The following is a 26,780-nucleotide window of genomic DNA, read 5'->3' as shown; positions in this document are numbered from 1 at the left end:
AATGTGTCACCCGGTGTGTTCACCTTGTGTTAACAACCTCACATAGTGGAGTATGTGAAAATATTATTTACACTGTAAAAACGCTCTTTTTATTTTACACTCTGTTGAACACATTGTGAGTTTTACTGTGGGACACTGTGGGTTTTTTTCCAGTAAGGACAGTTTTACTGTTTTACTCCTACACTTGCTTGAGAGTAATATCTGCTTTCTAAACTTACATTCTTTAAATCTCTGGTATACCATGAATGGACCCGAAGAGTAAAAACGGCGAATTATTTCAGCCTTGGTGTTAGGCTAAGCCTGCTGAGAAATAGTGAAGAGTTCGATGGGTGAAAGAATGGGAATGATTTGAGTGGTTAAATGATGGTGGTAGGTGGGATATAGCCCGTGTTATCGATTGATACCAATATAGATACACATGTTCTCAATGTAAATGGATTGTCATTTATTTGCGCGTCCATACGTTGTTTTATCCACCCCAAATAAATGAATAAATTGAAAATAAATAAGTAGATAAATGAATAAAAAATAACAAATGAATTTAATTAATTGATAATCATGCAAATAAGCCGTGCAATGGGTAAGTGTCACGTCACCACACCACTCCATTTAAAAAAGTATGTGTTTTAAGAAAAGTTTTTTTTTATAACGCATAGTCAATGAGACAAGGCAGTGTTGGGCAGTTAGCAAACACTTTTGCCCGTATTCTGAAGTCGAGTTTAACTTAAACTCAGGTTTAAAGTTGTGGTTTAAGTATGGGAAGCCAAAAGTATCACATTTTTTATTAATTTGTATGTTTCTTATGTTTACTGTGCTCTTTCCTGATTCATCGATGGTGAAGACAATCATCTATTTATACTTCCTACACAATTATGAATGATTTGAGAGCCGAATGAGCTGAGGCATGATATTCTCTACTGTTAGTGATTATGTAACAATTGGCTGTCCATACTTTTACCTTTAAACCTGCGTTTAAGTTAAACCCGACTTCAGAATACGGGCCTTTAACATTATCTTGATTTGGAGTCGATCCCTGACTTTGTCGGGCCAAGTTAATTCATGACCACATAGCCTAACCCTGTCCTCGAGGCAAAGGAATCTATTCGATTATAATTACGCGAAATAAAAGGAGCTTACAGCGAGATCAATTGCCCTGCCTGTGGTCCCATATACCTAAGATTGTGTCACCTTCCATTACATCCCTGTCCGTGTGCCGTTAACACCTCGTCTCATCATTGGAAGAAGTGGGGATCATTGGAATCTAATTTTGCTCGCTCGGTTGATTCGATTTAAAGATAGAGTTCAATCCAGTTCATGTAACTTCAAAAGAAGCAGGTCGGGGAATGAGACATTTTGTGTCCATGTACCTTACGACTTTAGACCTTTCAAAGAGGAAGTTCACCCTGACGCAAAGTATATGGTAAAACTTGCAATAATATAATAAAAAAACTAACAGTGAAGGTGTGAGAAAAGCAATACAAGATAAAAAAAATATTATAATTTTTGTGTTTTGACTTGTGACGACATAACCGAGCAGCTTCCACACAATGTATATCCTTAAAAAAAACCCCATAAAAGATGTATTTATTTTTCAAAATAGATTTATTTTTATTGTACCTTTAGTATATCAACAGAAAATAATTTTACACCCGTTCATGAAGAACACATTTTTAGTCATCATGAACCATTAAAAACTTTTTTTTTTGGAATTTTTTAAAATGAAATATGGCAGGGGCCGCGGAATTGATTGTGATTGTGTTTTTCCGCATGGTCAGCCCCCCCCCCACTTTGAAAACCATTCCGCGGTCCCTGTATGGGGCAGCTGCTCGTATGACGTCGCAAATCAATAACCCTTAAATTATCATAACTTTCTTTAAAAAAATAAGTTATCGGTGATGGATTTTCTGACATCTACAACAATATTTTTTATTGTTTTTTCTGATATTTTTCCAACAAAATTTTCTTCAAGGTGAACTTCTCCTTTTGCCATATCCCTTAGCAGAGCTGCCAAGTAGTACCGATTTTCAGTATTTAGTACTGAAAAGTGAGAAGTTGTATGTGTGGTCCTTTGGTATTTTTTGAAAATACTGATTTCCTCACCGAAATACTGATTTTTCAGCTTCAAAATACTGAAATGGTCCTTTTCAGGTTGGCAGCTCTGCATCAGTACAACGTGGAATGGGATTTGCATGGGCCCTCATTCTCATCCTCAAGCTTCCCCCGAAAATTGGGAATGTGACGTCATCGATTCCCTCATTTGCCAACGACCTATGTTGTGCATAAACTGTTTTAGGAAACTAAGCAAAACTTTAAAACGCCACCGTAAATTCTCCTATTTTTGCATCTGATTTTGAAGAAATTATCAGTGTGTAGAGTTTTTTTTCTATCTCACTAGGGCCTGTATATACACCTCGACTGGTTGGGGTAGTAGTTGTGGAAAAGAACAGTGTCTCACCGTATGTTCCAATGTGAGTCAAGATGTGCTTTACATTGTTCACACTGGAATCTTCTACAGTCTCATGCTAATCACCTGCAGTATGTGAAATGTGATTCAAATTGCTAAAATGCTAAATTTCAATAGTGTGAAGGGGATGTCGTACTATGATCCACACTGGGAAAAGTGAACACACTGTGGAAACACACTTTTGAACTGTGTTCTTTCTCGGGCCCACGTGGCTTTTTAAAAGGGAAAGTTCGTCTTGAAGAAAAGACTATTGTAAAAGTAACAAACAAAAGATATAAAAAATATATTGTTGAAGGTTACTTTGAGGAAAATTCATTAAATATAAAAGAATTATTAGGAATTTATGGTTTTGATTTGTGACGTCATAATTATACGAACAGCTGCCCCATATGTTATGCAATATTTATTTTTAATGGTTCACGTCTCGATTAATATTTTTGTTCCTTTTAGGAGTGGGTATGATTTTTTTTATGTTGACATACTAACTTAAATGTTACAATGAAAATATTTTCATTTTGGGGGAATGACATTTCAGTAATTTTTACTGCATGATATCTGGGGAAGTTGCTTGCACGTGATGTCCGAAATAAAAAATGATAAAGTTGTTAAAACATTTTTAATTTTTGATGGATTTTCCTCAAATTTTCACCCTTAATAATTTTTTTCTGCTATTTTTACACTGAACCCTTTTTTTTGTCTGGGTGAACTTCCCCTGTATTTAATTGAAAGATCATGTCAAGTCAAATCGAATAATGATCATGAAGTTAATGAAATCAGAAACTTTCATGTTTACATACTCAAAAAAGTTCAGATGACACCGCTGGAATGCGTCCATATCAAAAGCTTCAGGAATAGATTTCTTTCCTCGAATCCATATAACCGCATTTCACGCTTGACCAGGATTGTCATATCCCCTCCAGTCCATTCAATTACTGCTAGGTGTCGTCAGACATAGTCCCATCCGTACATCTTCGTGTATGGGTCGATAACCATTCTTGTTGCGCCTTTCGCGCAGAGCCAAATAGGTTATTAGAAGCATGTTATTGACGTGCTGGTCGAACAGTCCAGTACTAACCGCTTATCTCCCCCATTGTCTGGGTATAATAGCGGATATATTCCTTTCAGATTTTGTGAGGCTGCTATTTAGATCCCTTTCCATAAGGAGATAATACTTTCACTTTTTCAACAAGACGGCAAATTGTTTTGAAGTTGTGGTTGAGCATCTGATAGTGCGAGAAGAAATGCGTAATTATACAAACGACAGTGGATGGATGAACGCATATTTGTGGGAGAATCACAAAGTTTTATCGGGGAAATTATTGCTTTCACTGCCAGGATGCATGAAATAAGAAGTGGAGCTGGTTGCTTACTGAGTTAGATAATGTCTCCAGGTAGGTCCGAGTTGTTCGTCTGCATCTTGAAATCATTTTGTCAAAAAATATGTTTATGGCGACAACGGAGCAGAAGGTACATGAACTGTGTGCTTTTCGAATCCTCGGTGTGGATGGCGCCAAAATAGGCCTATTGTTTTCCCTTTCGATATATCTCACAGCTTTCATGGAACATATGTACGTCGCAGGTGTAGGCTTAATTATACTTCAAGGATAAGACTTTCGCACAAGTAATAGTCCTGCACTTGGTCAGAGGATGTATGTGGGCAAATGTTTTTTTTTTGTATAATGGTGCCTGAACCAGGTAGTTTGACTAATAAAGGTAAATTATTTGATATGTTAATGGTATTGCATTGTTATCGGGTACGTATATCGCGTACATCATGAAATTTCTCAATTATTTTCACTGTAAATACGAGAACTCTGATTAAAAAAACACTTGCCGGTTTTGAAAAAAACATTTGTAATATTGGAATGACCGGAATCTTCGTTCCGGTTTAAAAATTTACTGTTGTTTATTACTGTAAAATGTGTTTTCAGAATTTATACTGCAAATTTCACCAGCTATACAGTGTAAAGTACTTTGCCCTAATAAAAGAATTGATCAACAAAAGAATCTGGCAATCGATACTAGTAAGTCGGTTTTGAGTTTTGATTTGGGGCTATTCGGTTGGGAATGGGTGATAGATTCATAAAGGCCTGTAGCAAAATTTTAATTTAGCCATATTAATCTGCCGATACCATCTAAGAATGGGTTTTACGGACTTCATCTTTAACTGGTTTACAGAAAAAAAAATTATTTTGGAAGCGGATGTGGTATGCAATGGTCATGACAGGAAATATTATTTACGGCAGCATATTCCTTCTGGAAACAACCCACTTTCCCAATGTGCGGAGCACAGTGTGATATTACTTTCAGAGTGCTAAATTTGAGCTTTCACATGATCACATATAGACTGAAATATGAACACTCACTGAACACTATAGCACCTCAGATGTACCCACAGTGTGAGATTATCTTTTAAAAATCGTCTATGGATAATTCTTGCTCGAAAGAGTGCGGAATTCCGCAGTGTGTTCACAGTATAGAACACATATGTAAAATCATTTTCAAATTGCTGAATTCGAATATTTGGACAGACTGAACCACATCGATATTAATGTTAATAGTTCAAAACTAGCGTCGATCAAGGTGGCCATAGTGTGAAATTAAGTCCACACTGTGGAATTTAATCATTTAACAGTGTGCATCACATATTCACATTGCTCGCTGAGCGAACACACCGTGAACACACTGTGATAACGCTATGAGCACATATTAATAATAATAGTATGATAATATAGGGTGTTTATAATGTGCACATATCCACCTTGTTAGGTGCTCAAGGCGCTCCTATATTACCCGGCTAAGCATACTGTAAACAAATTATAAATACAATGAAAATACGATGTGACTTACCGTGAGCACATTGTGAACACATGTAAATACTGTGGACATACTGTGTACACACTGTACACACACTATGACTAGGCGACTCCCTAAATGTCACACAGAATACCGTAAAAACGCATTATGCTATGACGGCGCATCCCTATATAACAACCTACCAACTGAAATAAGATCTCAAACTAGCATTGCATCATTTAAATTTCATTTGAAAAAAACATTTAGCATTATCTGATCATGACACATTATAAGCATTCCTCTTTTCAAGCTGTACCTCATTCATTTACATAATTAACATATAGCCCTAGCTATATTTTGATATTGTTCGACTCACAACTTCAACTTGCTCCCCTAATTTTACAGATTTTGGCTCATTGTACTTGTAAAAATACACGTCTTATTACTTTCACGTCATCCGCTTTTTAAATAATTGTAATTATATTGTTAATTGTATATTTCCTTATTTCCTTCACATGTACTTAGTTACTAATCTATTTATGGATCTCTTATGATGTTGCTTTGTATAAAATGAATTGTTATGTTATGATATGTACACTGTCACAGGGCCCATGGGAGACCAACATTTTGTTGAGTGGGCTTCCCTGTTTTTAAATCAATAAAATAAATAAAATAAAATTGTAAACTCACTGTAAGCACACTGCGAAGACACTGAACATATGCACACGTCGTGCTCATTACTCTGAACCTACTGTAAACACACGCTGTATTTTTTCAGTTTTAAAAACATACATTGTATATTGCAGGGTAAAATATTAGTGAAAAGCATAGACCTCCAGGTAAAAGGCACGTTTCGTGGGTAGATATTCACACAACAATGCGTAAAAGTGCACATCAGTTGGGTTATTTCACCCCACAAACAGTATGTTTCATCTAAATACCAAACACTGGGGGAAAACCTGTTTTGAAAGAAGAGTTAAAACCGCACACTGTCAATGTGATACAGTATTACTTCCTTCATTCTTGGCATTGACTACGTTGAAAATCATTACCTGTTTAGCATGAATAGTGTAACATCTCTGAGCAAAAAGGAAGTATGAACTTGAAGCCCATCAATCCATTCCGCTCTTGAGCGCAAAAAGGAGGTAAATGACAAAAGTGGCACTTTGTGAAAGAATTCGCACTGATACACACTGATATACACTGACGTCTCTGCAGTACCATGATACCTTGCCTGAGGAGCCTGACATATCCTGACTAGAAAGAACACAACATCGCACGGTGTGTTCATAGTGTGAAACAAAGTTTGACCGCAGTGTGAAATCACATCCACTTTGTTAAAATCAAGCAGTGAAACAAAGCAAAACCACACTCTTTGAAAACACCGTCTACTATCATGACTATGTGAACCATTCTGTGAAAACGTAAACTGTAGAGATGACCACAGCGTGAAATTATGTTCACACTGTTCTAGAGAGCGTTTACATACAATGTGTATAATGAACTATGTGAGATTGTGATTTTCCCTGTAAAAATGCTAAATTTAGCAGTGTGAACACAATTTCACACCGTGTTCACCTCGACAGCGTGAGTTTGCTGACCAACAACAATGTGCAGGTATGATTAGTAAAGATAAAATGCTCGGTTTTGATATTGTAATAATTCCACATGCAGGTGTTTCACACTGTCTACACTTTGTAGGACACTGTGGTCTTTCCAGTTGTGATGTATGTACACATCTTGGCAAGATTTAATGTGTTATCCAGGCCTTTATCCATTCATTTTTACACAGAAGGGAACGTAACAAGTTGAAAGTATTGGGTAATTTTTTTTACCACCACGAGGGTAGTTATGTGTCCAACCAATTTGGGGCAGTACTTTACCCAATGCGGGAAGCATATTGTCCAATAAGGTTTAAAAAAAAGTAAGCAGCAATTATTTTAGAATGGGCAAACTTTTCACCACACTGGATAAATAAAAATGCCCAAAAGAAATGTCCAATGTTGGTTGGACACATGATTACCCTCATGGAGCACCTTTACACAATATTTGTTTAGAGTGAATTTGGAGTCATCAGTATCCCTGTTTTGGTTCCTGGTATATACTTCCTTCCTACTGCAATTATGCGGGCTTAGACAGTCCCGCATTTCACTTAGCTTCGCAGTCCTCATTTGCTCATCTGACGCGCATAACTGGTAGTGTGTTTTCATTCCCTCTTCTCTTTATCTATATTTATCTAATTTTACAGATCTGTCGATCGATCAGGAATCATGGATTTACTCGTACACATCGTTGGTAAGTATTTTCTCTTTTATTGAAACAGTAGCAAAGGCCAACCAGACTCTAGACCGACAAAAAGTATTATGTTATGGGCAAAGACACACAATTTGTCGGTTCGATTTCAATAACGATGCTGTTGATAATAATAATTATCATTATTGTAATTGTAATAATAACAATGAATATACAACAGTTATATCGCCTTTAATGCAATGTTACTAAGTGCTGCAGACAGTTACCCCGGCTTTAGAACGGCTACCCTGATCGGACGCTCGAGCATTCAAGGAATTCCTTCCTACCGGTTATCCATTTACTGCACCTGGGTGGGGAGAGTGGCAAATGTAGAAAAACGCCTTGCCAAACGACGCGAGGGATGCGATGGGATTCGGACCTCGGTCCTTGTGATTCACAGCCCGTACACTTGCCCACTGAGCCACGTCACATCTCTTGGAGTAGGTTTCGTTCGTGTGGCCGTAGCGACTGTACCGTCATCATAGCTAGTATAGCTAGACTTCTTCGCATGATGTTTATGATCATATCTTGTATGTTTTCGCCATATTTATAAGTTAATTACGTAAAGAGCATTCTGTCTGAAGCGTTTTATGCAGAACTAGCATCGCTTATGAAATCCCTAAATGCTCAGGGATTTGACGGAGTGTAGGCGACACATGTCGCTTTTTATCCTTTATATTGCACCGAGGAAAATTCAAATGTCAATGTTGATAATATCTACGCTGCAGTTTGAAATGTAACATACAGTCTTTTTAAGGGAATGTTAAACCATATACACCTCTGAATTCTTTATTAAGCTTGATATCTTGATTGTCAAGTTATTCTGCAAAACAGTAAAATTGAAATACCGGTTTACATTTACGGTCACAAACATGCATTCAAACTTACAGTGTTTTTTTAATGTGTTGTTAATTCCCCTTATTCAACAACCATTGCGTTAGACGATTAACTAACATCAGTGCAATGGTGTGAGTACCTAACACTAACTGGTGGTTCGTCATTTACCACTACATCCGATTCTAACAGTGTAGGCTCTGAGTTCATGAATATCATTTAATTATTTTCTATACTCCGTGATTAGGAATATCTGCTTTTTTAAGGTCATTTGTCCAAAAATTAAATGCACAAGGAAGGATCATTTCTAACTTCATATCAGTAAATAAGTCGCGTAATATTTTGCCGTTTTGATTCCTTGTTTTTCCCTCAAAACTAAACATATATACGGATGTGATTTTTTTTTTACACCTTGTCGAGAGAAATGAAAATCTTCCATTCAATATAAAAATCTATGCACGCTTAGAGAGTGACTGTAACTTCTTAAGATGTAAATATCACATACTATTTCATAGATTTTGTTTCCCATGTTCAACTGAGCTCCAGACTGGTGTAAAAACAGTGATATAAATCAATACTATCCCTAGTCCTGCGGCAAGGAATTTCCCGGCTAATAAACTCGGATTTCCGTCCTTACGATAATAAAATCCATTATCAGTCACTCCTTTTCAATGTAATTATGACGCCATTTCCTCCAGTAGTCCTTAACCATCTGAAGCTGAAGTCAGAGGGGAAGTCACCGAGTTTTCTTTGACCGCTGAACTTGAGATAAAATCTTTATTGCCTAGGACTGTCTTATATAGTTGATCTACTGTTCATATGATATCTTTGGTTCTGTAATTTTTTTATTTATTTATTTTATATATATATATATATATTTTTTTTTTTTTTTTGGGGGGGGGCTATGTGTGGTTATGTGGGGGTGTTTTGACTGAAGATGATTCACACTTAGTTAATGAATTAATCATAATCATAATGTTCGTATACTGTATTCATATTTAATATTTCAATTGTTTATTTTCATTGTACTGTTGATTTGTATGACATATGATAAGAATATAAATTTGGAGAAAATTATTTGTTTTGAATTGAATTTTATTTTGACTATTCTCGGCTTTAAAACTAAATGTTTTCTTTTTAAAAAAAAAATGGGAAACATTCACCGTACGGGAGACGTTCTCTCCAAAGTTATCTGGTGACCCTTTCCAACAGTACTCATCATGCTCAAATAAAGTATCTTTGAATATCATTTTGCTTTTGTCCACAGCAATACTAACCGTCGTGCAATCAACATGGTCGTCACCTCAAACCAGCACAGCGCCACCTATCGGCAGCCTGAGCCTAAGATACACGAACACAAGTACTACAAAAGCAACTGAAATTAGAACTGAGTTCCCAGTCAGTAGTCCTTCCCAAATAACAGTTAGCAGCGTTGACACGAACCTTGGGACTACATCGTTGTTACTGATGGAAACTTCAAAGGCACATTCCGAGCAAAACTTTACAAAAAGCAGTAGCGATGTTTTAAATACAACAAATTCACCAGCCAGTTCATCGACTTTACAATCTATTGTTAGTGCATCCCAAATGGATCAAACAAGGACTACAGTCGTAAGGACAGATCTCGGAAACGGGTCGACGCCAAGCCCTGATAATATCAGTGGATTGGCTGACACTTCAGCCACTTCAGGAACGTCCTTCACCACAGGCATCACACCAAGTTATATACCATCTAAGAAAGTGACGCAGGTTACTTCAGAGGACCATTCTGGAGCAACTGGTCCTGTAGATAATATCAGCGAGGGACCTATTACTTCAAGTAGTCCAGAGCCGTCTGGCACCACAGTGGTCTCACCAAGTTATGTGCCACCTAAGGAAGTGACACGATTTACTTCAGAGGATAATTCTAAAACCCCCAGTCCTGTTGATAATGTTAGCCAAGGGTCTATTACTTCAAGCAGTCCAATGCCATCAATTACCACAAGGGTCTCATCGAGGTATATTCCTTCTGAGGAAATGCTTGAGGTTACTTCAGAAAACCATTCCAAAACACCTATTCCTGGAGATATCACCCGTCAAGTGGATGTAATTGCAAACAATTCAGAGACACCCGATCCCACAGTGCTCTCATCGAGTTCTGTTCCATCTGAGGAAGTGCTTCAGACTACTCCCAAGGACCAGTCTAAATCCCCTATCCCTGGAGAGCCTGGACTGCGATCCTCGCCAAGGGTTGCCTCAGAGTATATTATCACCTCGATACATGGTGTGACAGAAAGTGATATTGTTTCTAACTCAAGTGCAACTACTGACGCCGATGTTGCCACATATTCTTCAACATCAGTGGCAGTTCTTTTGACCACCATAGGAGAGTTAGATACTGTATCGGAAACGCAAACTCGATTACCTGATGCAACCGTTTTGAAACCTACAACACTCAGACAAATTGTAACCACTAAACAACCAGATTTATTTACGACTGTGAGTCAAGTAGAAACAACAGAAGCAGTAAGTGTCGAATCGCTAGTCACTGGATTTCCTGAGGTTACCGACTTGTCAACTGAGATTTCGAATACGGAAGTTTATCAAACAATGCAAACATCCGCACCAAGTGCACAATCCACAGTCTTGCCAACTGAGCAGCAGCCCTTGGAAATATCAACCATGTCCGATGGAGGTACTGATGGGACGCCCTCTACGTTTGACCCTGTCAGTCTTGAACCAACTACGCAGGTAGACGAGCCGTCCTTCAATACGACCGACGCGAGCAATGTACCGACGACCACAGAATATCCGCTGGAGGTAGGTAGCATTGGGGTTGTTACCGAAGCAGCAACACAGTTAGGCATGACCGATGAAACCGTTCCTGGCACCGATATGGACATGGAAACTGATCTCATGACGGACATGACTGATGTAGCAGAAGGAACTGCTCCTTTAGAGCTTTGGACACAAGAAACATCATCATCTGAAGAGATGGAATTCGTTGGCACTGACAATACGTCAACCGAATCAATGATATACACGGAGGCTACTACAACTATTGAAACACCAGGTATTTTTTTTTATTTCAATGAAGAAAATAGATTTGTTTTTAGGGTCATTTTGTATACTTTGCCTTATATAAACTGTTTTGCACACCACCGATGATGATGTGTAGATTTATAAATGATATATTTTAGGGGAAAAAATTGAAAGTTTTTCACAACAATGGAAAAGTACCAAAATTATCGTCATAATCAATACCTTTACAATGAGCGGTATTTACGAGTAGCTACTTGACCCCATCTACCTCTACTAGTCTTCTAAGAACAAAATCCATAGGTGGCAAAAGCAGGATTTCATCTTTATAGCCCTATTCAATCAAGAGAAAATAAAAAATTAAATATTAATTATGTAGATGTTAATTTTTTTCATTCAACCCTTCTTTCCTGGCTCTTTGTCAGATCAAGAAGAACATAATATAAAAGAATTTAAGAAAAATAGAATATTGATACAACGAAGTTTGAATGATTCTTATTCTATTACCCCTCGTAGTTGTTCCTTGTCCAGAAATTCGAACTGTATATATGCAGAATGGGATATTAATGAAACCTGTTTTCACACGATTCTTTTCGATTACCCCTCTTAGCTGTTCCTGCACCTGCATATTTTCTCCTCCAGAACTACGAACTGTAAAAACATGCAATATGCATATTAATGAAAAACGACGTTTTGGTGATTCTTAATTTATTACCCCTTCCTAGCTGTTCCGGCTCCTTGTCTCTGCGAGGTTGAAACCGCCCTGTTGTCCGCGAGTGTGTGTCTCTGCAACACATCCCTTGCTCTCTCCAACTTCACCTACCACGCCCACCTGGTCCGGCGTAACCATGACAACATGACCCATCCCGAGACCCAGGTGCATTCCTCCCTCATCTCCTCCGGTTCGGGATGTTGGAACATCAGTGTTCCTCTAGGGGGCTCGTACAGGTTGGTGGTCACGGCTGAGGATGGATTAGGAAACATCGCAAGTACTCCTTCAGCTTACTTCATTAGTGGTAAGTTTATTTAAGAATGAGTTCTGAGATGTTTGCAAGAAAATTGGGTCTGGGTAGCGTTTCATGAAAAAACTTGTCCGACGTTTTATCTGACAGTTACCATAGTGACAGTGCCTCTCATCCAATCAGAGTCAGGGAAAGTTGTCAGATATGGCAACTTGTCTAAAAGAGTGGAAGGAAACTCTCCCCTTGGGAGTGTTTTATCATTATTTTGTTGTCTGACATGTCAGATCTGACAAAATTCCTTGTTTTTTTTGTCTCAGAAGCACTGTAACTTCGGCGGCAATAACCGTATTAAATCATAACTCCTGTAAGAGCAGAAAGATTAGACCTGCACCACAACAGAAGAATGAAAGTATCCATCATGGCATTGATTATATTTTAGCAACTTAACAATATGTTACGTACAGGCCTACATTGTTATTAATAATAACTCCTATTTACCCAGGGTAGCTACTCTCAGCTGTAAGGTGTTCTTCCAGCGGGCCTTGCATAACAATACATCTTAGTATTACCCTTATCCATTCTCATACATCGAGCGCCTGACAAGAAGGCAGAAGGTCCCATTTTTTAAAGTCTTTGGCCAGGTATCGAACCCACGACCTCCTGTTCATGAGGCGATACCACAGAGCCACCATGTTTATGAAGTTTACATTTGTATAAATGTGAATGAGAATATCTAAGCATATTTGTTGGTGTATAAATAGAATGACTTATTGATGTGTCCGATCACAATCATACTAAAGTTTCGGCTGCGCAATTATGGCTGGGCGGGGGGGGGGCTATTTCACGCACAAAATATCTGACGGGAGTCGCATTGAAATCTTGGTTGGGAGCATATAATGCCTGTTTTAAATCGCCATATTCATCAGGTCCCGTCTGGGACTGACCTTTAACGGCAACATCCGAAAGACGTGACCAGGGCTCGAACCTCAATCCCTTCAGCAATTCGTAGGGAACTCACGCTATCAGAAGAGGGGTATGTAGGGATTATGGGTTAAAACTGGTTGTAATACCTATGTTAAGTGCAACTTACCCTTGACGTTCAGACACATAAATTCTTCATGAAACCGCTACCAAATGAGATTACAATCGGCTCAGTCGAAGAGCGATCCATAGGGGTAGGCGGAAGGTTCAGAGAGGAAGAGATAGTGAATTGTGTAGGTGGAGGGATGAAATGTTAAAAGCCATGCCACATTATTATGTTTGAATCAATATGAGGGGCACCCTGAAAATATGCAATAGATAAGGGCTTGGGAGAGGCAGTGAGAGCTTTATGTATTTGTAGTTCTCCGACCATTATCAACTTTAAAGGCTGAATCTATAATTTTAGTTGAATCAATTGATTAACATGACTAAGACGTACTTCTAAGTAAATAAGCCAAAAAATAAAACGGCTTCAAATAACAAAAAGCGAAGGGAATTATTTGTGCCAATTCCATGCTTGTTCTGACGTTATGGATGAATGATGTTCATTCCGACTTTTGGCAGGAAAATCATATCTCTTTTTGCTTGGTTGTGTATTTGTTCGAATCATCTCTGTGACACTTTGTCGAATTCCAAGGGATCATGGAGCTGGGAAGCGGGTTGCTGGAGTGTTTCCTTAGGAGTGCTGCGTGTATTATTCTCCGTAGGCACCACCCTGGCCAGGAATTATGGAAGATGTGTAAAAATTGAAAAATGTAACCAAAATGATCTCCATTTTTTTGTGAAAACCTTTTTTTTTTCTTTACAAATTTCTCTAGACCAAGTAGATCTCCATTTTTAGTGAAAAACTTTTTTTTCCCCTTTCGAATTTCTCTGGACCAATTTGATCTCCATTTTATTTTTATTAGTGAGAAACTTTTTTATTCTTTTTACATTTTTTTTGCTTTCAAATATTAAATCGTTCCCAGGGCCCTGCAAGGGATCCATCTCAAATGAAGCCAAAACGCGGAATCCTCGCGGCAGCGTTCCCATTGAAGGCGGTGTTGTTGCAACTGTTTGTTTCTTCACTCTGACATTTGGAAAAAATTTAAAATCAGTTTGAAATCTTTAAATGCGTTTTGGAGGTGTTTTTTGCTGTTGTTTTTATTCTATTTATTCCTTATAAATGATTTTTTAGGTTATTCATGATAGTCATGAAGGCTATTCTGCTAGATTAGCAATGCCAATGTTGTTCAACTTCCTTTACAATTATTCTTGACACGATTCTAATCGGGGGAGTGGATCAATCTGTTGATGATAAATCCGTGTTCATGCTATTATTTTATCGAGATCGAGTATGGTATCACGTGATATGCGCGATAGAACGGAAATCGACCCAAAGTCGATGACTTCGCTATCTTTCAGCGGAAGGCAATGACTTCTTCGACGAGAAAGGAAATGGAATAGAAATCATATCAATCGATATCTCAGGGAGTAGAATACATAATGTCTCGGGAAAGAGGCCAAGTGAATGAAATGAAAGCGATGTCTCAGCTCATTCAGACTACAAAGAAAAAAAAGGAAAAAACCATCCGAGATAATCTTTAATTTTGGTATAAGTATCCCCTATAATGCGTGCCACTATTACAATTCATTACTAGATTAAACCATTGCATTATTTTGCATTGGATGAATTGTGCAATTTCAAATGAACAATAATTTGACAGAGTGCTCGATCATGAACAAAACATATGCGAATATAATTAGCGCCTCAGAAGTTCGACGTATGATTAGCGTTTCACAGACTCGTGAATTCTTTACACTGAACATGCGAAATCGAAATGATGTTAGCCTTGCAGTTGGGGGAATTCTCTTAACGGAAGTGGATTGAGTGGAACGAGAGGAAAGCATATCATGGACCTAGATTTAAAATTCCCAGGTTGATATCCCTTCCCTTCAATAAGAATGGCATTACCTGTGGATAATGAGGGGGGGGGGAGGGTTAGGGGGCGTGCCCCCAAATATTTCTACCACCACCTTGATAAAATGAGAAAGGTTAAAGGGTCAAAATATGTTATTTTCTAAATGTATTTTCAAAATCTATCACAAAATTAGCTTTTCTTTTTAAGAAGGTAAAAAACTGTGCTCGCTCGTGACATTTTCTTTTTTTTCCAATTTTTGCTTCATGTACCATGTTTTGCTCCGCCCATTTTTTTTTTTTTTTGCTCATTACGCCACGAGGGGGTCGGGGCGGCGTTACAGGGGGCAGGGGAAAATGAAAAAAATTAATGAAAATGGAAGAATAAGAAAAGTAAGACTAGAAAGGACAACGTAAAAAGGCGGCATAGGTCGCATAACTTTATGCTACTTCTATTATCAAATTGAAGATAATACTCTTGCGTTGCCCTTGAAATGGGTAGTATAGGCCAGAAGATGAAAGTTTTATATCTTCAAATAAATGTCTGCCTGCTTTATTTTTAGGTTTATTTCTCGACATTTAGGCTCTGTCATATTACTACTGCCGTTTAAAGATGACTTCCGATCGCGGTCTGAGAAAAGAATATTTGAGTTTTTTAGTTCACAATTATCTTGACCATAAGACAATTAAAGAAGGTGCTAGCCGTTTTAATCTATTAATATAAAATGTTCAGATCGTTATCAGGGCCGTCTCACACGTCTAACGACAATGTGTTGAACGGACGCAGATTGCATCTACGTCGACTATATTTGACCGGGACTTTAATTAGGAATATGGTTTCAAGCTGCTTATCAATAATTTATAGGGTTTTTGTGGCTGAATTGCGTATTCCTTTACATAAATCAATTAGCCGATTTGTCATGTTTGTATATGTTCGATGATAAGTGCCAAATGATTTTCACTGTTTTTTATTCACTAAAAAGTGAGCTTGTACTGGCCGAAAAGGAACCTAATTTTCCCCTGGAATCTGGAAAGATTACCTGGGGCAAAAAAATTGAGAACACAGAAGTGTAATAGCAAAACAAACATGCCGAAGCATTAGCAATTCTTAAATTCTTGAGAGAAATATTTGTAAATTATTATTTTCCTAAAGGAATTTCCCAAGTTTGAAGGTCTAGTGTAATGTGCTGATCAAAACAAGTTCCCCGAGATGTCGAAGGTAACAAGAAAAAAAATCCTACAACAAAGATAACATGTGATTACCATAACGTTTATACATATGTATTTACACCGTCAATATATTGATTGATATCGTCTCAAACATCGTTAAAGGTATTGTTTAACTTTGTGAGCAACAGATTAAAAAATTCTCAAACCAAGATGAAACATGTGTACAAGTGCATGTATTAGAACTAATAAACCCTGAAAACTACCATTATTGAGAATGAAAAGCTAGAACTACAAGGCAAACCCCGAGTTTGTAAATAGGTGTCTTATAGACGCCTAAATAGTACACATAAGTGTATGGGATGAAATTAAGATGGTGTTTCCGGTCACTTTATACTTCAATTTTTGAAGCACTAAATAATTATTTTCGAACGCAATTTTTTCTGGGCTTCATTTTTGTAACATATCACAGACACAGGTGACAAGTGTGACCTTCTAGCTCAGATTTTTAAAAGTCAAACCAATGTTAACCAATCACTGGTGATGTAGTTCTCCTACCCCCTCGTCTTTGTTTACAAACTGATGATGACCTACCTTTAGAAGTTCACAATCGCACGATTCACCTGGGTCTTTCTCTCTCTCTCAAGGAATGATGGATGGAAGTCAACGTGGAAGTGAATCATTGTGGTTAAACTTCTTCATCTTCCGCAAGGACGTTGGCATCTTTTATTTATAGAAAGACATGGGAGATTGGAGGAGAGATAGGGGGTTTTATTTCCGAGATTCCTTGCGAGGAAGTGCAATGGGTGCATTAATGTGATTGGCTGTTTGTTAATGTTGTTATGGCGATCATATATTCATTTAGCCGTGAACCAGAATACACTGTAAAAAAACCGTGATTTTACAGAAGAAAAATGATTTTGCAGAAAGCAGTAAGAGAATAATTCTGTAAATTCATAAAGAGGAATTTTTCTGCAATTCAACAGAACATATCTGTTTACATGGTTTACAAAGGGGAAATTGTGTTCTATTCAAGGAAATTTGTACGATTCCATACACCAAATACCAATTTCCTGTAAGATTACGCAATCTGGTAAGATTGCAGGTGTTCTCGAGACTCTGCTGCATGAATTTTAAGGATAAATTTTCTAACAGTGTATAGCCTGGTGGTTCAGTCGCTCACGCTGCCCGGAAAGCAGAAGATGGCAGGTTCCCGGAATCCCAATGGTTCCAATTTTTCTGATTATGATTTTCATTACAGATCGAGCATAGGAGTAATGCCGAAAATGTGTTGACTAAAAAATATAGTTACCGTTGTTGAAGAGTTAAAATTGTTAAGAATTTAGTTGAAGCTCATATGACGGCCGCTACCACTTTGAATAGTAACAACTTATGACTATTTTGGGGATGTTACAAGAATAAATACGATCATTATTGCAAATCGATTTGGATTTCCAAGATCAATCATAGATTATGTAATTATTCGCAGATTTGCTATCGGATGCTGGGCTGCATGCTGCATGCAACAAAGAATTTATAGCCTACTCATTTGCTTCAGTTGAATGTGATATATCGATTGTAAAACAACAACGTATACTTAGGGTGCTTCAAAAAAAAACGAATTTGTGTTCTCTTTATGTCTTTATTCTATTACTCATTTAAAAAGTTTGTTGTTTTAATCTTTTTATCATAGGGCCATTGAGTTTCAGTAAGCTAGATACGATTTTCTATTCATCCATCAAACTGAATAGGTCCTATATGTTGACTTTGATTCATCGTGGTAAATTTGATAATCCTCATGTGAAAATTAGGAATCTGATATTTTTAGAAAACTGGGGGAAATAGATGAAATATATTGCTTCCTTTGGATTCATGCATGATGTCCAAATAGTAATAGACGTGATTATAATGATAGTGGTGGTTAAAATATTGATGTTGAAGTTGCTTGGAGTAGTGGTGGTGATGTTGGGACGATTGTTGGTGGTGGTGGTGGTGATGATGATGATGATGATATATTATGATTATTATTTTTATTTCTGAAACCATAAAAACACAGTGTAACATATTCATAACACTAATACGAGTTGAATGGACGGTTGGATGGATGGCCCATTTCAGAGCTCCTTGCTTTAATTGATCTGTTCTTCATACATGGGGTCCAAAATACATATGAATAATAACGATAATAATGATAATGATAATGATGACGATAATAATAATAATAATATCAGTAATGATAAGGATAATAATATTATGCAGATATTGACTGATGAGGTATGGAATATAAACATTCTTTGGACCGCCGGCGCGCTTCGGGAAAATATGGTCACGAGGGAAACTCTAAGTCCCTCGGGGTAGTCCAATTAATGATATTTTACACACCCCCATCAGTCAATATCTTAGATAGCCTTGAATGATGAAGATATAGTTAGATCTACACAGATCTAGGTCTACGATGCATGCAGCAGATCTAGACTTGTTTATGATATTCACAGTGACTGATGGGAAAGGTATAACGTTAGTCAAACGTTAGGTACAGTGAATGACCCATTTCTAATCAAAGTCAAGTTTGTTTAGATCTAGATCTAAGTCCGGTTCGGGTCCAGGACACAATGTCAAGGCAGATCGAGACTCAATGCACGTTGAGTCATCAACACGTGCAGATTCTGACCTAACTTGGGATGAGAGAAAACATGACTACATCTAGATCTATGTTGGACTAGGTCGCGGCTGCAGACCCTAATGTTGATGGTGGCCTTTATCTCTCTGTTGTCGAACCAGGTCCAGGACCAAATCTAACGTTTCGTTAGCACTAACTTGAACGTTAGCAAGAATTAGATCGAGAATAGATTTCTTTGGCGTTTAAACTCTGTTAGTCTAGATCTACTCTAGATCTAACACGTTGAAAAGTTAGACCTCAGTAACTTATAGATCTTGGCCTAGGCCTAAATCTAGATCTACTTACCCAACTTTATTGTCCAAAAGCTGATGTTATTCCTTATTGCTCATCAGACATCACGGGAGACATCATCACAAGTCTTTGATCTTAACGATAGACCAAATCCCAAACTGGAACTAAGCTTCAATCTCCGCTGAATTACGTTGGCTCCACTCACAAATACATAGGCCTATCCATAAATTGTTCAACAAATCCCCTGGAAAGAAATGACGGTTATTCAAGTTTACACAAATCTAAGCTCCAGTTTAGTAACTGAAGGAAGCCTATAACGTTAGATCTAGTCAGATCTAACGTTAAATCTAACTTGGACGTCGGACTCACTTAAATTCCGCGGTCCGATCCGAAAATTGATTCCTTTTAATGTCGAGTGTTGATCGATTGCAAACGATGGCTACTTCAGTCCCACATGATTATATCCGTGTAATTGGTAACATCTATTGCGCTAGAGGGCGCCATAGACGTAGAAAATACACTGATTTCGATCATATCACATGACGCGCTATGGACATGATGGACCAATCGCGCTTGGCTTTCTGTCTTGGCTATCTAATATTATTAATTAATAATGATAATAATTATAATCATAATAATGGTAATAATAATAGTGATGCTAGTAACGATGAAAATAGTAATAATAATACAGATAAACAGTGCTATAAGGAAATGGAGTGACTCATAATGCTCGAAATGCATGTACGAACTAAATCTAAATCAAGTCTAAAAAAAGAAAGTTTTAAAAAGTAGAAATACGATGATGATGGTGATCATGGTGGTGGTTATGATGATAATGATGATGATGTTGATGTTATTTTTGTTGCTGTTGTTGATGGTGATGGAGATGATGATAACGATGATGATGATGATGATGATGAAGAAGAAAAAGATGATGATGATGATGATATAGTTGTTGCTGTGGATGATGGTGATGATGAGAAGGAGGATGATGTTTTTTAGTTGTTGTTGCTAATGATAATGGTGATGGCGATGAAGGCCATGATGGCGGTGGTGACCACTGACGGTGATTGTGTTTACCTGTAATAATCCACTTTCATGAGTTGGAATCATCGTGCTTTACCATGGTTACATCAATTTACATTCATTGATATTAAATTTTGAATAAAATCCAATAAAATTCTTACAATAATGCTTGAAAGTCGGACGACGCGCGGAGTAGCGCGATGCAACGTATCCCCAGTCATGCCAGTGCGGTCTGCATGCATCCAAGTTTGATTCAATATCTGTCACACCAGCGCATTCGACTCCAATTGACAAATTGTATGTCATTGGTGATAACGTTATAGATTTGATCGGACTGGAGTCGGTTTCCTAAGTGTGACTGCAACACAATGTCAGTCACATCCACTTAACCGATTCCAAACCGATCGATGGTATATCATTGGAAATAACGTAATAGCCTTTATCGGTCTGGAGTCGGTTTCCGTAGTGTGACTGTAGCACGATTTCGGTCACACCAACATAACCGATTCCAAACCGATCGATGGTATATCATTGGTCATGTTGGTAATAACGTAACAGCTTCGATCCGTCTTGAGTGGATGTGACTGAGCATTTCACTGTCAAGTTCCCAATCCAGCAAATGACTCATAATTGGAAATGACCGACCCTGACTTTCGAGATCGTCCCTCAGATTTTTACCCGCGGTATTGGAATATTTCCTGAACGGATAAAAAATGAAATTAGCAAAAGCCAAGAATAAACCTGGTCTGCAGTACCTGGGTTTAGAAGGCCGTGTGTGGCTGCGGTGATTACCATCACTTGTTAGACTAGTGGGACATTTCTTGTATTCCTATGCTTTTCACACCCGATCGATCAAGGGCCATACATAGCATTCCGCTTGGATGAAAGCATTTCAAAACAATAAATATCCCTAAAACAAAATCATGAATATGCTTAAAATTTCGAAAACTTTCGAGAACAAATTTCTGTGCTACCATTACGAGGTCGCGCGAATATTTGCAAGTTTGTTATTATTCACGTCGTCTTGTGGCATTTGGTCTCCTTCTGAGTCCAATACCAAATGGGCTAAACCCTTTCGGTCTAAAATAGCTTCTTGGTCTACACTACAATACCTATATAGCCTCTCTGTATTGGGGTGGCATAAACCCTTTGTCATTTCATTCAGCTAACGAATATATCATTTTTAATTCAACTTTTCGGAAGTCAATTAATATAGAGTCAGGCTGTCTGAAATATTTATGTCATGTTTTGGGGGCGAATGTATGTTGCCATAGCGACGATAAGTATGTTATACATGATGTTGTAGATCGATCCTCATTCTCCTAATACCGAAACAAGGTCAACCTATACATGAACATTAATTTCCATGTTTCTATTTAGATGCCATAGAGTTTCTGTCTTGGCATATTCATACATGAGTGCCTATTTTGTAAAGGAAATTGAACCAAACCATAAGACAACACGCTAAATCGGGGGGGGGGGTCTTATGGGTTTGGTGTTACGTTCACATACAGAACTTCGAGCAAAGGTTGTGCAAAAAATAAAGAAGATGAAATTAATCTCCCATTCAACTCATAGTTTTTCGACATTGGTAAATCGTCACTTTTCTAAATATACGTAGAAATACCCCATAACATAGATCAGAGTTTATTTCAGTGTGGTTTGTTTGGGGTTTTTTTTAGGTGACAATTTTTTTTGTTAGGTAAGGGTATTAGGGTATTACAAATATTTGGTATCTTTATTGTCAGTATTAACGTGTTTAACATCGTGTTTCAGCTTCGTCCCTTTGTTTTGGTGAAATACTGTTGTTTTGATTTCGATTTGACGACATGAGAAAATTTGGAAAAACGAAAAATAGATCACTTACGTCACAATGGGAGAGCGTGACTAAATAGAACCTGTTGTCAAGAGATATAGGTGACTGATAGGAGAGGAAAGGGGTCCCATCTTTTGACAGTTAGTCGAGCTTGTGGTGTTAAGGAAAGAATCCGGAAAGCCTGATGGGATGAAAATATAGTATTCGAAAGCCAAAGGTTCCGAAGAAAATTGTCCTTTAGGGCCTATATTATTCATGCACAGATACTTTTAAGACTAGTCCGCGCTTTTCTCATGCTTCAAAGTGCAAGTTTAGTCAATCTTATATATTGTCATTTATATATTATCATTTGAGTGGCCTGCATGGTTGCCATCTTTGGCCATGGTGAAGTTGGTTAAGACGATCGTACTTTTGTGAGACACGTCCACTTTAATTCATTTCTAGGTTTAGTCCTCCACTGACAAGTTCAATTCTACGTGAAATTTAAGTTTATCCTTGTCCCCGTGATACAAGTCTTGTTTGCTAGGCCTGCTACACTTATTTCCAAGTTGTGTCGGTTTTTTCGGTACATGAAACGCCCGTTTCCTGCAAAAAGTCTCACATCAGTCCCACAATTGCCGTAAGGACATTGTTCTATAATGTGTCTGGGTTAATGTTCTCATATTTCATTTGTCAAAACTTTTTATATTAATATAAGTCAACGAAAGAACATAAAACGTGTTGAACACTTCTTTTAGTGAAAATCCTCGTCCCATTTCATACAAAACCCCTCACACCAATCCCATAACTAGTACGAGGATATTGTTCTGCGAACGCAGGTAAATATGGTTAATGTTCATTTGTCAAAACTTAATGAATCCACACAAAAGACAAAACGATTCTTTTAGTGAATATCAATTGATCCTACAGTCCCCGCGACACTCACCCCATCTCTGTGGGCCTGCTACAACTAAATCCAAGTTACGTCGGTCTTTATTTTAATGTGACACGCCCGTTTCACGCAGTTTTAAACTCACATCAGTCATTCAGTCTCATGGGGACATCGTTCCACAAAATAAGGTAGGTTAATGTTCTCAAATTTCATTTTTAACTCAGTTTTAAAATGAGTCAATGCAAGAGACGGAACACTTCTTTTGTCTCCCACAACTCATCTTCCTTTTTTTATCGATGATGTTCGCAGTGGCCTTGGAAATTGAAGGCTAATTCTAGATGAAACTTGAAAGCGATAACAATAAAGATCTTCACGGATGATTCATAACATTACGTCATTACTGACGATGATCTCTCAATAGTGCTCTGGGGTTTGACGTTTTGGGACCAGGGCCTTGGGGCCTCCTGTCGCCGTATGTTGCTGAAATATTGTAAGAATGTTGTTCTTCCTGTCTGTTACAGAGCGTGCCCCTCATACGCCAAGATATGATTTCTAAATAAATACAAAACCTCACCCTTTTTATTGAGGCAAAAGGGTGGATAGGAAAGACCTGGAGCTCGGTCTCGCACGATATGTTGAGATTATAAGCAGCTCTCAAACAAATCATGCTAAAATTTTAAAGATAATATATTCTGTGGACCAATGACATGTTGTAGTCGAATGACCACTGCCCAATGCTGTGCGGTTATCTCTCCTGATCTAAATCGAAATGACCAAAATATCTCCATGCTGCATTCCGCATATCCTGCTAAAAAGACAATTGCACATCATTAAAAGATTTACAGGGTTATTTTGCATTACGGCAAGTTGTACAGGGGGTGAATAAAGCAGCAAAGATATATATGGCCGCAATGTGCAAACGAAATTGGGAATAGTCTAGAAACATATTAGTTATGTATCAATAATGTATCACGCCCACATTCCGTGGTACGCAATTGCATTATATCACATTCATAGTCTTTGTTAGTGAAATATTCAAAACTATGTGTAACCCTAATGACTTGACTGTTACAGGAATGTAATATTGTCAAAGAAATGTGCTTTGAATTCTACCCTTTCTGGAAAAGTAGTCTTTCAAAAGTCATTCATCGACACTCTTACAAAAACCTGACTCAGGGGAATATTTGCCAAACCCCCTGTTTTAAAGGAAGGGCCGATACATTAATCAGCGTCTACAGGAGCGGCAAGAAGACTTTAGACACCTGGGTCCCTTCTTAAAGAGTTGAGATTACTCCGATCAGCCTCAACTTTATGGAAATCCATCAATGTCATGTTTCTTTCCAACAGGAGATTTGCACAATGCTCTGTTGTAAATATAGAGGAGCATACTTAATTATCAAGAAAACGATGAATGTATGAATATACATCATATCTAGAAAAAAAATAGAAGAAACATCAACTTTATATGTTGACGTTGCTGGCTTTTCATAGTTGTGGTTGAAACCTGATCTTCATGCACTTGACATTTTCTACCTGTGTATCAGGTTGATAGCGGAAATATTAAATGAACGACAAAACATGGCGAGGGGAAGCTGTATGTTAACGCGAAGAAAACAACGAAAGTTGGTTGGTAGGCCTACGTCGGGACAAGCGAAGTTCTTCAAAAAGCGCACGAGAACAGGATAGAAATTGGGGGCGTACGGAAAGGGGAAATCAGGACTGGCATATGCACTCCCGCTCAGGATACTGGAAGCACTTAAAGTATTGGCTCTCGTCAAGAAGTTTTTGCCTTCATCATGTGCCGCTGGTTAGCGTCTGACATCTTGAAATAAGCCAAACTTTGGAAGAAAACAAGAAATCATATAGGCCTACTTATCAAACCCTTAACTTATTGGCTCTTGTCAAGAAGTTGTTGCCTTTAACACGTGTTTCTCGTTACTTTCTGACATCTTGGAACAAGACAATTTGGGAAGAAACCAAAATATACTGTACATAATTCACATGGAACTACAACGTATTGCTCTTGTATATACAACAATTGTATGTGTCTTTTTTTAATTCTTCAAGAAGCAGTACACTTTCCACAGTTGCATCATTCTCGTTGATTTTATCCATCAAAACAAATAAACACCTTACGTCTTTAACACTTCCGAAGATGCCCGTTGGAATAATTGCAACATTTTGTTAACTTCGTTCTAAGGAAAAGCGCTAACATTTAATCATTTCTAATATACACCAGGTGTAGATAGGAGGGATTTACCTTTGATAGTATCAACGAACTCGCTTTTGATTTTGTTAATATTATTTTTCCCGGATCGTCTAGACTCTGATAGCTTCGTTACAATCAAAACAGAGCCCCCGTGAGGACAGTGCACCGTTTTTCCGGTTTAAGAGGAGCCTTGTGAGAGGTGTCCCTAGGGTCCCTGACACACTCCATGTCATTCCCTACACTGCAAGAACTCCGGTGTTGATTTAACACCAGCCCGGAATCTATCATGTCCACACTATAGAAATATTAAACAACACCGATTTCGGTATTAGTCTAACACCAGATAGGCTTTGATACAACACCAATTAGTATTAAAATAGCATCGGTTTGATTCCAAAACTGGTATTTTAGACTGTTTCAATACTTCTCTGGTGTGGACATAATAGATTCCGGGCTGGTGTTAAATCAACACAGGAGTTTTTGCAGTACAGTGAGATAGAATACCGTTAGATTCTCTTCAAATTGGTATCATGAAAACCCCTTTACCTTCCTTTTATCTCTGTAGTCACGCCTATTTTGGAAGCAGTATCCAATAGGATAGACTGTTTTGTAGCACTCTAATTTCAATATCATTCAACCAATGGGAATCCTTTCCGCCAGGATTTGCGGTAAAGGAGTGAAGTTATTACAGACGTTGAACAATTTGGCGGTGCTTATTAGCGAATAAACCTGATGACTTTCGACACTCTGTAGTTGGTCAACCTCGCGTAGCTGTTTAACCTCCAAGACCGTCACTCGTCAGGATATGGATGAATTCGAATCAATAATTGGATAGTACGCGCTGTCAGTCCCATTCGGATTCATTTCTGGTTGAATCCAGTCACCACGTGGTGTAACGGATCTTATGAGGAGGTGGTTGTATTTGACCTGTATTTCCATTGCAACCGTGCCAACAAGTTATACTTTCTACCCGATTGTGCCGAGTGAGGTTCGTTTGTCCATTTTGGTGAGCATTATTTTTGGAATCGTTTGCTTCGGACAAGTCTGCTCAATTCCATAACGGACCATAATGTATACCACATTAGGTCGGAATAATTAGCATTTTGTGTTAAACATTTCGAAAATTGGGGATAAATGGATGTATAGGATATGTGATCTTGATACTTTTCATATCAAGGGAACATTGTCTAACTGTATATGGATACTTTTTACAGGAAACTTGATCTATCTTCATGGACATGATGATGCTGCGTCTTTTAGAACAAATTGCTGAATGATTTGATCAGGGGTTGTTAACCGTTGAATATCCTTTATCGTCTCTGTGCTGAGCAATTTGAATCGTTTAAAGCCTTTGGTCCTAGACCCTATACGATTTGATCGACCTGGATCTTATTTCTGGAGTACTCTGACGCTCTAATTCTAGAGGAGTATATTAACAAAGGAGTCCATCACTGTATCAATTTGAATTACAAGGTCTGGACGAAAGTGCTTTAATAACAGTTTTGCGCATCATTCCCGATCGAGTATATTAACAAG

General features: G+C 37.9%; 1 protein-coding gene across 3 annotated transcripts in view; it reads left to right on the top strand.

The window, feature by feature from the left end:
* LOC121405751 (receptor-type tyrosine-protein phosphatase eta-like) overlaps positions 1 to 26,780 on the top strand; it is a 70,761-nt gene that overhangs the window by 15,408 nt on the left and 28,573 nt on the right. For all 3 annotated transcript variants that reach the window (XM_041596705.1, XM_041596706.1, XM_041596704.1), the window contains 3 exons: positions 7,509 to 7,555; positions 9,654 to 11,438; positions 12,130 to 12,420. In XM_041596705.1, the coding sequence (XP_041452639.1) occupies positions 7,531 to 7,555; positions 9,654 to 11,438; positions 12,130 to 12,420 (2,101 nt within the window). In that variant the 5' untranslated portion in view covers positions 7,509 to 7,530. The remainder of the gene's footprint in view (positions 1 to 7,508; positions 7,556 to 9,653; positions 11,439 to 12,129; positions 12,421 to 26,780) is intronic.

Source organism: Lytechinus variegatus, chromosome 19 (assembly GCF_018143015.1).
Source record: "Lytechinus variegatus isolate NC3 chromosome 19, Lvar_3.0, whole genome shotgun sequence".
Lineage (NCBI taxonomy): Eukaryota > Metazoa > Echinodermata > Echinoidea > Temnopleuroida > Toxopneustidae > Lytechinus > Lytechinus variegatus.
The sequence above is the reverse complement of the archived record's forward strand: the minus strand, read 5'-3'. Positions and strand labels throughout refer to the sequence as shown.